Source organism: Saccostrea cucullata, unplaced genomic scaffold (genome assembly GCF_032062105.1).
Source record: "Saccostrea cucullata isolate Sc308-1 unplaced genomic scaffold, CSIRO_AGI_Scuc_v1 ctg998, whole genome shotgun sequence".
In the NCBI taxonomy this organism is placed as follows: Eukaryota; Metazoa; Mollusca; class Bivalvia; order Ostreida; family Ostreidae; genus Saccostrea; species Saccostrea cuccullata.
The window spans coordinates 178,624-190,947 of NW_026925204.1; the positions used below are offsets into that span (position 1 = coordinate 178,624).

At 31.6% G+C, this 12,324-nt stretch overlaps 1 protein-coding gene across 1 annotated transcript; it reads left to right on the plus strand.

The window, feature by feature from the left end:
- Window positions 1-1,806: 1,806 nt before the first annotated feature.
- LOC134268336 (perlucin-like protein) lies at window positions 1,807-7,797 on the plus strand. The gene is made up of 5 exons (XM_062750578.1): window positions 1,807-2,134; window positions 3,092-3,176; window positions 6,457-6,536; window positions 7,014-7,101; window positions 7,566-7,797. The coding sequence occupies exons 1-5, from the start codon at window positions 1,820-1,822 to the stop codon at window positions 7,793-7,795; spliced, it is 798 nt and encodes a 265-aa protein (XP_062606562.1). The 5' UTR covers window positions 1,807-1,819; the 3' UTR covers window positions 7,796-7,797.
- Window positions 7,798-12,324: the final 4,527 nt, after the last annotated feature.

The following is a 12,324-nucleotide window of genomic DNA, read 5'->3' on the forward strand; positions in this document are numbered from 1 at the left end:
AGATTTCTAAATATTTTTGCATCTCCTCAAATGGTTGCATATCATTGACGGTATCACAATACGTTGTGTAATTAATTTCCCTACATGAGATTGTCTGAGGTAGTCTTGACTTTGTCCACAAAAAGTCAAGATCTAGTAAATGTAAGGTGCCTACAAGTTCTCTTATTTAATAAATGCATTAAGTCATTTATCTCTATAACCCAAAAATATATAAATTAAATAAAGGTGCATATTAAGAGTATTTTGGCATTTTTAAAATAAAAAATATGATTCTAAATTGTATTCCATAAATTTTGCTTCATTTTCTACAATTTCTACTGAAGCTGTAAAGTACGGGAACAAGTAACATTTTATCAATTATGAAATCATATTGGATATAGCACAGGCTAAACACATTCACTGGAAATGATGTCATACGACGTAGATTCAACGTTAAACTATTCTTTATAAGGTTCTTAAAGACACTGTAGTCTCTCACTTTGTTAAATATTTGGTGTCAATCAATTATAAGAAAATGTATATAAACAAACCAAAAAAATAACAAAACAAAACAAAACAAAAAACAAAAAAAAAACTTTAAAAGGACACGGTTATAATTGAATACAAATAGGAATTTCTTTTTTTTTTTTTTTACAAGAAATCCAAGAGATCTTACAACATTTGACTATGTCCTTTAATGGAAGATATATAATTGAATATTATATATATCTTATTTTTTGTCATTTTCTAATAAACTAAAAACACCTTTATGCATTTGTCTACATTACAATATCTAAGACATGTTTGAATTATTTCTACGGAATATAAAAGCATTTAACAATTTGTAACCTTGTTTGAGATGATTTTCAAAACCTCCAATGGAAAAACCAATAGATATGAATAAACGCAAGTAACAAAGAGGCACATCCCCTTGCAAAAGAGTAATTTATTACTGCCCTGTTAATTCAAAAAGAGGGCAACAATAAGCAAAAGAAAAGTATTGTCGAACTGGCTTAGGTGAGCGGTGTTGGGTCCTGTTTTGCTTAGCTACATTTATATTGCGATTTATATATACAAACAAAAATATTTAGAAGAGGTTAGACAACCAACTAGTTTAATGTATCTAAGTATGTACATTTAAAAACTATATCACTACTATACGTGTACATGTTATTCAAACTGATACGTGTATAGTGTAACTATATAAAGAGGTATAATAATCCCATTATACCAATATTAATGTGATTTATTAATTTCATATTATATGAAAGATTTTGCAATATATTAAAATTATAATTTCTTAAACCCGGCTTGAAAAGCTGGGAGTTAGAAAGTGATGGGGTGTGTCCGTTCGTATGTCTGTAATGCCTTGGGATAAGCATCTATTATCCGCAACTCCTCTTATGTGACTGATTATAACTTAATGAGATTTTCATAAAGTCTTCGTTCATAGCGCACCTCCTATTTTACAATTTCATCTGATACATTTCCGCTTTCCCATAACAATACATTAAATTTGCCATAATCATACGGGATTGTGTAGTTTTAGAAATTTCATATTAATCATTGAAATCTCTTGATATTTTGTTTCCTTGAAACACACATGTATCGTGTATTGAATAGCAGAATTCATTCCTTTCTTGAACTGCTAAATTCGTATTTTTAAATGGATGTAATAGAAGGCATAATCAATCAGATTATGGTAGTTGCGCATGCTTACAGCTAATCCTTTGCTCAATCTACTTTCAGATCATATTTAAAATTAGATTCTTTGCATCAATTTGCTAAAGAAACTCTCTCATCATTTTTACGTTTATTTACTTTTCAATAACATTCTGTAATGTTTGGACTAAAAAGTATTTTATTTTTTTGTGCGTTGCACCATGCCGTATCCGCAAAAACTGATGACGTAAACAAAATAAAAGTGACCGCACCAGGCCAATGTATTAACACTGAAAGGATCATAAGAGTTTTAACTATCATAGGACAGAAACAGTGCATTCGAAAATGTTTGCAGAATGGTCAATGCAAATCTGTGAATTATAAAAGACAACAACTCCATTGTGAACTGACGGCAGCGCTATATGGCGATTCAGAATCTTCCTTAGTTCTGGATTCAGAATGTGACTACATTGAAATGGAAAATCAGACACTGGTAGGTTCGGATTTTTATTGTCCTTCATGCTCTTTTGAGTACATCAATTTTAATATTCTATTACATGATGAGTATATGTGTAGAAAAAAATACTAAATTTTGACAGTTTACCAAATTAAAGTATCAACAAGATTTTAAAATATGATAATTAATGGGAGTACATATATCTGCGTTATTATTAATTTCAAATTGTTATATTTTAAATCTTTATGCAAAATCCAAACATGCACAGTATTTCTATTTTATGGGTCTAGTATGTGCATATCCATGTTCTTTTTATTAGATTATAGAGATAGGTTTTAAGATTTAATTTGAAATTTCAGTTCTAGTAAAGTATCTCTGCATTAAGTAACAAAAGTTTTTATTGATAGTTTACACTAAAGTAAATTTTATACTAAATTTTGTGAAGGTTCTATGATTGCATCGTCTCATGCAATCCAAAATGGGTTTTTTTTGGTTAAAAATTATGAATTTAAATGGATTTAAATTTACTTCTTCTGTATTATTCTTATTTAATGAAGATTGAACCCTTAAAATGTGACATTCATCCATTGGGGAAATAAATATCAAAGTAGCAATGTTCATTGCATTCTTATAATTGTCTTAAACATGTTTATGTACATGTGTATATTTTGGGAAGATAATAAATTTCATAGAAATGAGTCAGGGCTGAAATTGTGTGTATTTTCACTACGGATTTGATGCTAAAACTATTTAGTATAAAGAGGCAAAATAATCGCCACGTTGAGACTAAATTTTATATGAATAGAAGATTTTTTAATGGAGGATAATTAATTTTGAAACTTCTTATTTTGTGCACAATCATTATTAATTTTTTTAAAATGTAATTATTTGAAGCTTAAAAACTTTAAATTTTTAGCAAATACAATAATCCTGAACATTGGAGTTTCATCAATAATAATCAAATAAAAATTTGTAAGAATTGCGTGATTACAGGAACTAGCTGGGTCCTGTAAGTCATCATCCTGCGAAGGCCAGTGCACTGTTTTGAGCAGCGAAAAAGCTTTCTGCATTCCAGGTCGTAAGTATGAATATAACGTTATAGAAGCTATTAAAGCACAAATTATTGGTATGAAATATTGAAAACATGTCATTAATTCTTATATTATTAAAAAATTGAACACTATTGAAGGTACTTGAACTTTATAGTGATGTTCTTTGTATTTCTTTACGTTTTTGAGAGTTCCGTATTTCGCAAATGTTCAATCTATTAATTGTAATTTTGCATGCACAATCAATTTGGTGCTTACTATAAATAGTTTGACAGGCATGTGTTTGGTCATTTCAAAGTTCGTTACAAGATCTCAAGGACACACATTTCCCTACCCAGCCCCGCTCTATGAATTATGCAACGCCTTGTATTGATTGATTGATTGTATATTGTTTAACGTACCTCTTGAGAATTTTTCACCGTAAGCCGGTGAAGGGCTTCAAATTTAGACCTATACTCGGCACTCAGGGTCATTGAGCAGTGAGGGTTCTTTATCCTGCCAGCGCCTACCGTGACACAGCACCTACGTTTTTAAGGTTATATCCGAAAGACCCGTGACTTTCAGTTCTGATGCCGAGCGCTTTGCAAAGAAACAGTCACTACTTATTTTTACGTCTTAGGTTTGACGCGGCGCCGCGAACGGGAATCGAACCTGGGCCTCCCGATCACGAAGCGAAATGAAATAATAATATATACGGACAGTTATTTTAGGTATTTATCGTCTACTTACGTCATGAAAATTTTTTGATTATTGATATATAAATGCGATCTTGTACATGTAACGAATTCACCTGACCTAAACTATTTGTGTTGTCTTTTTTTATTCAAATTTTTCAAGAAAAAGGATTATTTTCGGGTGAGTTTACGAGAGAGAAAAAAAATGTTTCACTTGTGGTTTCCAGTGAGACACTTTCCTCTGCATGGCAGCTGAAATAATTTTTAGTTATTTTACGTCACATTCTATTACATCAGTAGGATGTGCGTGCAGAAAAGATACTGCAGAGGATGCAAGTGTGACATTTACGGGCATTCTTTACTCTACGATTTTTCGCTTGACAAAAAAAATCGAAGTAGATTTTTCCATTTCATTTTAAAGGTATGTCACTCTTCAAAAATTTGAAAAGTTCACGCAGAACCTCTTACTTCAAAACTATTTATGCTTATTCAATTTTTTGTAATATATTTAAATTCAACAACAAAAATTGTTCAACGTTCAATGAAAATGATTCACAAAAAGCTAGATTTATGAGGGACTATTTCTTGTGGTGGAAGGATATTTCGCGGAAAATTATGCAATTCTGCACATTTAATCAATTCAATATCTTGAAACTTTATCTACACATACTTTGACTCAAAAACATTTCCGTTATGATATGCAGGGAATATTTAAAATAGGTCTCAATTCATATTCTTAGAACAAATTTTACAACTTCCCATATCAAACATTGTCGAGAAATGAAGATATATATTAAAGAAGTCAAGATAAAATTTTCACAGTTTTTTTTTTTTGGCCCCCAAATTACATATTTTAACAAATATATTTCGAAATTGGTCATCACTCGTCCCAATGTTTTCTTTCAATATTTTAAACTACTCGATACTTGTGACTGATCAGCACTTTAGTAGTAAAAAGTTTGATACAAGAGAATATTTTAATGCTTATTTAGATCTTTAATACCCCAAATACATGTGCATGTTACTTTTTCGGTGCAAAAAGGTCAGACAATAATTAATTTGCCAGATTTGTTCAATGATTAAATATTAATCAAACCATTTTACGTAAAACTAGAGGCAATGTGAGCAATGAGCTCACTAAATGATGCCCCCGCCTCTTATATGAATAAAATGGCAGTGTCCATGTTTTGCTATGGAAAAACCAAAATATGTGTCGGATCAAAAAGTAAATTAAGAGGTGCAAAATAGCAATATGTAATAAAGATTCCGTGAAATTCACATCAAATTTCATTCAGTGGTACATGTATGAGAGGAGTTGCAGATAAGAGATAGGTACATGTACCCCAAAGCGTAGGAGACGGACGGACAGACGAACAGACAGACGACGGACATCCCAATTACTAAATACCCTCCCGCTTCTCAAGCAGGGGTATGATAATTAAAAATTCTTTATTGCTTTGGTTACATCTGGTAAAACATGATAAAGGTTAAAGTAATTAACCAAAGAGTTAAAATTTAATTGCAAAAGGTCAATTTAATTGCACAGTAGCACAGTAAGATGCATACCGACCCCCTATGAGTACTTATCCAAAATATACTTCTCAAATGAAAATTTACGAGTGACATACCTTAAACAAGACTTTGCATTGGTGATTGTATTTTTGTGCATCTCAATAAAAAAATCAGTATGGAAACACCACCACTTGCCGGTGGAGAGATAGTTGCAATTTGTTTTACCTATAGATAATTATCAGTAGACACAAATTAACAAGAGTTATTTCCCATTGGCCGCCATCTTGGTGGTCAACCTGGTAATTTTCCTTCTTTGTCTTACCAAATTTAAAAGGTTGTAGCTGATATATTAAGAGGGAAATCTTTATTGAATAAAAGTTATGAAATAAAAGAGGCTCTACCAAATGCACATTCTTCAGATGAACTATGCTTCCTATACTCCATGAATGCCAGTATAAAAAAAGTTAAAGTTGGTTGAATAATGAAGGAAAATGAGCACAATATGGGACCAATCGGAAATATCTCTTGTTAATTTAGGTCTACTGAAATCTGTCTATACTCGGCACTCTCGGCCATTCAGCAGTGAGTGTCATTTTTGTTCCATTCAACTTCTACTGCAAAACGTGACCTCGGTTTATATTTCCTCATCCAAAGGGCCGGTCTCCACGTCCCACAATGGGATTTGAACCAGCGACTTAATCCATTACAGCACGACTTTAGAGCAGCCACTCATACCTCGCCTGTGACTTAAGTGTTTAATGAAACAAATCTAAAATAATGACATATTGAGAATCTATGATCAGCATATGCAACAATGGATAAAGAGAAAGAAAACAGTATTATTTTACAAGAAAGTTGATTTTAATATTTCAATCAGTCTTTTACAATAAAATCCTATATATAAAGTGAGAAAAAATGTTTAGATTTAAAAAATAAATGTTTACAGAAAGGAAAATTTTTAACAAATGTGATTAAAGAATGTTTATTACAACAGAAATATGAAGTAATCCAGACATCTTTCTTCCTCTTTTGGAATCATCTAACTGATAGTTTTTGTACCTAGAAATGTAAATTTATATAAACATTATGACATGTTAAATATACGTGACAGGTTTTTTTTAAGGTTGTGCTGCTGGCTGGGTTCGATTTGAAAACAAATGCTACCTGTTCAACCATACAAGTCAGAATTGGACGGATGCAGACGTAAGTCAAAAGTAAAGGGCAAATGATTTACATGTAATCTTTTCTTTCGCATCCTATTGTTGGAATATTTAAGGAAGAACTACAAGATGGGTATGTTACGGCACTAACATCAGTTTGAAATGTGAACATTTTCGATTACTTTTTTTTATTCTTTGACCTTTACCATTGTATACTCATTTCGGCATGCGCGGATCATCGACTTGTATTTCTAGGGATAAACTACGTATGAACTAAATAGTTATCAAGAGCAATTTATTTACAGCAAAACTTGTATACTTTGAAAAATAGACCAAAGAACAGTGATCTATTAATCACCATTTTTTCTTTTTAACTCGACGTTTTTGAATAAGATAAAGACACTAGAGTTTCAGAGAAATAAAAACGGTTATCAAATTGCATTACTAATGGAACATATATATTTACACAGTACTACGTACTTTTATGGACATATTGTTTAAGTGTTATCTTCATTTTCAGAGTGTCTGTCAAGGTTTTAACTCAATACTAGCCGAGCCAAGAACAGAGGCAGAATCCAAATTTTTGATCAATCAAGCCTACAGCCTAGGTAAACTGTCAAGCAAAACGCGTATTTATTATTTAAAAATAACATACCGTATAAGCAGAATATTAAGCGATGTTTTAATTTTGGTATTATTAGCGAGGATGCCAAGATCGCTAAAATGTAATATTGCTAATAATTAATTGCGCTTTATTTGTTATAGATTCTTCAGTATACTTGTTAAAATCTCTAAAATTACATTTCTTTAAAAATAACATTCCAATTTTTGAGGACGAATAGCTAAATCTGCGTCACGCTAAACATTCCTCTTATACGGTAGTAGGATTTCTGATAGTTTAAAGGATTATCCTTTTTATTTACGTCAAATTTTCGATGAATTATTATCCATGATTGACACACTTGTATTTCTTGTGCGAATATTTAGCTATTTCATTTTTTCAATCAAGTAATAATCTTCTAATACATGTTCTATATTCGTAAGTGTCTATAGAATTCATTTCTAAAATCAGGGGGCGCCTTCTGGATTGGTTTAACGGACATTGCAGAAGAGGGTATATGGGTATATTCCTCTGATCAGCGTAACATTACCATTAAAGACTTTGCCGAAAATGAACCGAATCACGGTAAGGCTGGAAACTGTCTTCATTTGTGGCCGGACTTCCGTGGACAGTGGGCGGACAATCCGTGTTCAGGACGAAGTAAATTCATCTGTGAAAAAAACGTCACGCACATCGAGTAAGATGACCTAATTACATATATTAACTTTATGATTTTGCAAAAAAAAAATTGATTAATTGTATGTTTTTTGGTTCTATTTGAGAATTTTTTCACTCATATAAGACACAACCATATACCGTTGAAGGGCTTTAATTTTTAACCATTACACGCCACTTACGGCTATTGAGTAGTGAGGGTTCTTTATCGTGCCGTTCCGTGACTCGGAGTTTCGGTAAATGGTCTCATCCGAAGGACCGGCAACTTTCACGTGTGCCGAGCATGTGGCGAAGGAAAAGTTATACTACATGTACCTATTCTTATCGACTTAGTTCAGTCGCAACCGCGATTCGAACTGAAAACCTTCCGATCGCACTTGCAACCGCTCTTCCGACTAAGTTTCCGTGAACTATTGTCTGGAAATTGAAAGAGATTAAATGATTGAAAAAGGATAAGAAGTTGAAGAGACGAATGGGATGAATTAGAACATTCAAAGAAAGATAATAAAAGAAATTTTTTACTCTTTATTTGTTTTTAAAGATATATCAGTTAAAACTGCGTTTTGATGCCCAATAGACCTAAAGAATTATATCTATTGTAAGAATTCTGCACAGGAGTATTTTTTCTTTGTTTTTGTTTGTTTGTTTTGTTTTGTACAAACGCAAGGGTTTTGTCCCGACTTGTCTCTAGCGTTTGTGCTCCGTTTAATTTGTGCTTTTCTAATTATAACATATATATAATTATTCTTAAAAGTACTAAGTAAAATAATTATTTCCTCTACTTCAAATTCAATGCTTCATTTTTTTAAGAAGGGGAACCGTTTTTACCGTTACTGTTTCTGAGAATCTGTTGCCAGTCTGGATATATTATGTTCGTATGATATGGATAAAAAAAAAACTTCTGCATGTATTCAAGACCAGTTTTCTTTTCTTTTTTCTTTTTTCATAAAAAAGAAATTGCCCGATACATCTCATTAGATTAAGCTGTAGTTGTAAATAAATCATCATTTAAAAGAATTCAATATATAAAATTGTCGAAATCGTTATTCTTGTATTTAACTGATCTTTGATCTTTACCTTGATGTTTACCCTCTGTTAAGAGAGATAACTTCTGAAAAAATATCCAATTATTTTCATCAAATATTTGTTTAGCCTTCATATGATCAGTGTTTTTTAGTCATTCCTTAATTTCCCAACAAACATCTCTGCAGTATATTTTTTGGTAGTTATTGTATTGTATTTGATGAAATCATTTGCACCCGGTTTATTCATTTTTATACCATAAAACATGACTTTCTTTTATCCATTTTAAAATTAAATACCGACGTAACTGCTCATGTACATTTACAGTGTATAAACATGTATTTTATTGTAAGCATATGGAAGACGAAAAGAACTTTTACTCTTGCTTGCTAAAGGACACGTTTTGTTACAAGCATATAAATAATTACTTAGATATTTTGACTTGGAAAGGATCCTTGGAAAGGATCGACGTTTAATTCCTAAAGTATTTTTTTAAATGACTTCATGATCATTTGTATCATTATTAATTATTCATGTAAATAATATATATAATTTCAATGTTGTGGTAATAAAATCATTGCTCTTTCTAGTCGCTGTGTCTATTTCTTTAAAAAGATGGTGAGAGTTTGTTTTTTGTTTTTTAGAAAAAAATGCCTCGCTTCATACTTCGAGTTATGTTTTTCAGTAAAAACTATGTTCTTTGTTGATTAAACTTAAGGTCAGATAACCATAACTAATTGAACTACTCTTATTTTTCAAAATTTATATTACTATAATCACATACCAGGGTTAATAAAGTGATCTCACATAAAATCTTTAGTAATCAAATGTTTTTAAAAAAGATTGTATAAAAATACCTCAAAAACCATTTATTTTGAGTATTGCCTTAAAATTTCATTTAAGTGTACATGTACACAGTACACTTAAAATATGATAAACGAAACGCTAGATCCCGATTATTGCAGCACGAGAAGAATGCTTTATTGATTTTTATTGTTTTTTAAGTAGAGACGTCGACAAATACAGGTGAAGGGATTCAAATTTTAACCTTTACCTCGGCACTTACGGCCACTGAGTAGTGATCGAGTGGGTAATAAGTGTCTTTATTGTGCCAGTGTCTCTACAGAGGTTTTTATGACTGTTTTTACTTGGCATTTATAAAACAGTTGTTTGAATTTTAATATACTTGAACTCTTGACATCGACCTTGGAAATTTATCTACTTTTGAAAGATATATACCGTTTTTTTACAATGGGAATTACTTTTGATATGCTTAAGGGAGGGCTGTCAAATTTTATCAGGTTATTTCATGTGCAAGGTTCTTTCTCCCAAAACCAACATTTTCATCGATTTAACCCTTACTTTTTTTGTTAGATATACTTTAAAAAAAATTGCCGTATGGAAATTTTAATCGATCCGTAAGACCCTACAAACATCTTGACGTATGAATTCCACATGAAATCTTTTTAACTAACATGTACATGTATCCGTGAAATCTAGGTAATTTATTGATATTGATTATTTATTACTTAATTTATAATAATGTTTGTTTTAAATATTCTAACCTTTAAGTATAATGTAATGTATGAATTCATACAATTTAACTTTGAAAATTTAGTAAAACCTGAAGGTGAAGGTCAAGGGGTATTTTTTTTAACTTGCTAGGAAACATTTTGTTTCAGGCAATGCAAATACGAAAGCCCTATCTTTTTCTCAAAAGTTATTAGGGAAAAAAACATTTTTAAAAAGTAAACAAGACTTTAAGGTCAAAGTCGGGGAGGGGTTGGGGGGTCAAAATTTTGTGTATTTAGAAAGGTCTCATCAAAGGTAATGTACATGTGAAATATTAAATATTAAATATCCCATCACTTCTCATTCAAGGTTAGGAGTATGATTAAAGTTTTTGACAAGTAGATCAAACTTTAAGGTTACGGAATCAAAATTATAGTGTATTAAGAAAGGTCTTGTCACAGTTAATACATTTGAAAAATGAAAGCTAAACCTTTTTAAAAGTACATTGTAATAGCCAATTTTAATTAATGTTAAAATTTTTGAAAAAGAGGTTAAAAATCAAAATGTATAAAAAAGGCCTTGCCCCTGATAATACATATCAGTAATATGAAAATTCCATCTTCTCTTTATAAAAAGTAATGACCAATTGAAAGTTATCTTATTTCTTTAAAGAGAAGGTAAAACCCTAAACGTGTTTTCATAAAATGAGTTCTGAAGAAAAGGTTTTGTCTTACTCTCCGTCAAAAGTATACATATGCGGATCTGCTCTAACAGCACAAGATCTTCCTTAAAGGTTCCAGTTTTTATTTCCTTCTCGAACACTAATCTGAAACATAAACTCTAACCCTCTCTCTATATAATCTCGAGCTCTATATAAAATTTACTTCAGAATTGTGAAAAATACAAAATAAATTGCGAATAATATCCAGGTAGAAATTTAAAAAAAAATCAGCTTTATAAGGTAAATGCTTTATAAATGATTAATAATTATTTTTTAAAAATTACAGATACACAACTCACAGAAATCAATAAATTCATTTGGCATCCATATATTGAGGATTGAATTACTTAGTTTACAAACTTGAATGTTTTCGGCGTTGCCTGTGAATACAATATTGCCTTAGTAATTGATTATTCTGTTCTCATTAAATGTGAATGTAAAACAGAAATGTCAGGCAAAGACACGTGCTCGAATATTTTACTTCACACACCGTTAGTTCCCCTCGTCTTAAATCTTAAGGTCATATGACGGTTGATGACGTAACCATCCGTGTCTTGGATATAAATCGGAAATGAAATGCTCTGCCTCAATTCACCGTTTTCATACCTATGTTTTTCATTGTAGTTGAAGCTTTTAACTTTGACCTCGCACTGATTGGACAAACCCCTCCACCTTATGCAGTGTAATCGTCTGTTTTAAAGGTCATGTGAATGTTAAGGTCGCTAACTGGTTGTGGAATATCATTGAAAACAAGAGACCATTGGGCCACATCGCTCACCTGAGAAGCTTTGACCATTCTATTCTTAACAAGATTTCCCCCTCTTAATACCTATTGTGACCCCATCGTACCCCAAAGGTCATACTTTGGACAATTTAAAATATACACTACCCCCAGACACTTCCACATAAGTATCAGCTTTTCTGGCCCGATGGTTCTGAGAAGAAAAATTTTAAAGATTTCTCTTAAATATTTCTATGTGAAACTTTGATTCCCTATTGTGGTCCCGCCCAACACCTTGGGTCATAATTTGTACAATTTAGAATCGCCACTACCCAAGGATGCTTCCACCTAAGTTTCAGCTTTTCTGGCCCAGTGGTTCTTGAGAAGAAGATTTTTAAAGATTTTTTCTGTATATTCCTAGTATGTAAAACTTTGATCGTCTATTGTGGCCCCACCTACCCAAGAGAGTCATGATTGGAACAAACTTAAATTTCGCTGCCTGAGGATGCTTCCGTATAAATATGACCAATCATGGCTTTGTTGTTCTTGAGAAAAAGATTTTGAAAGATTTTTCCTGT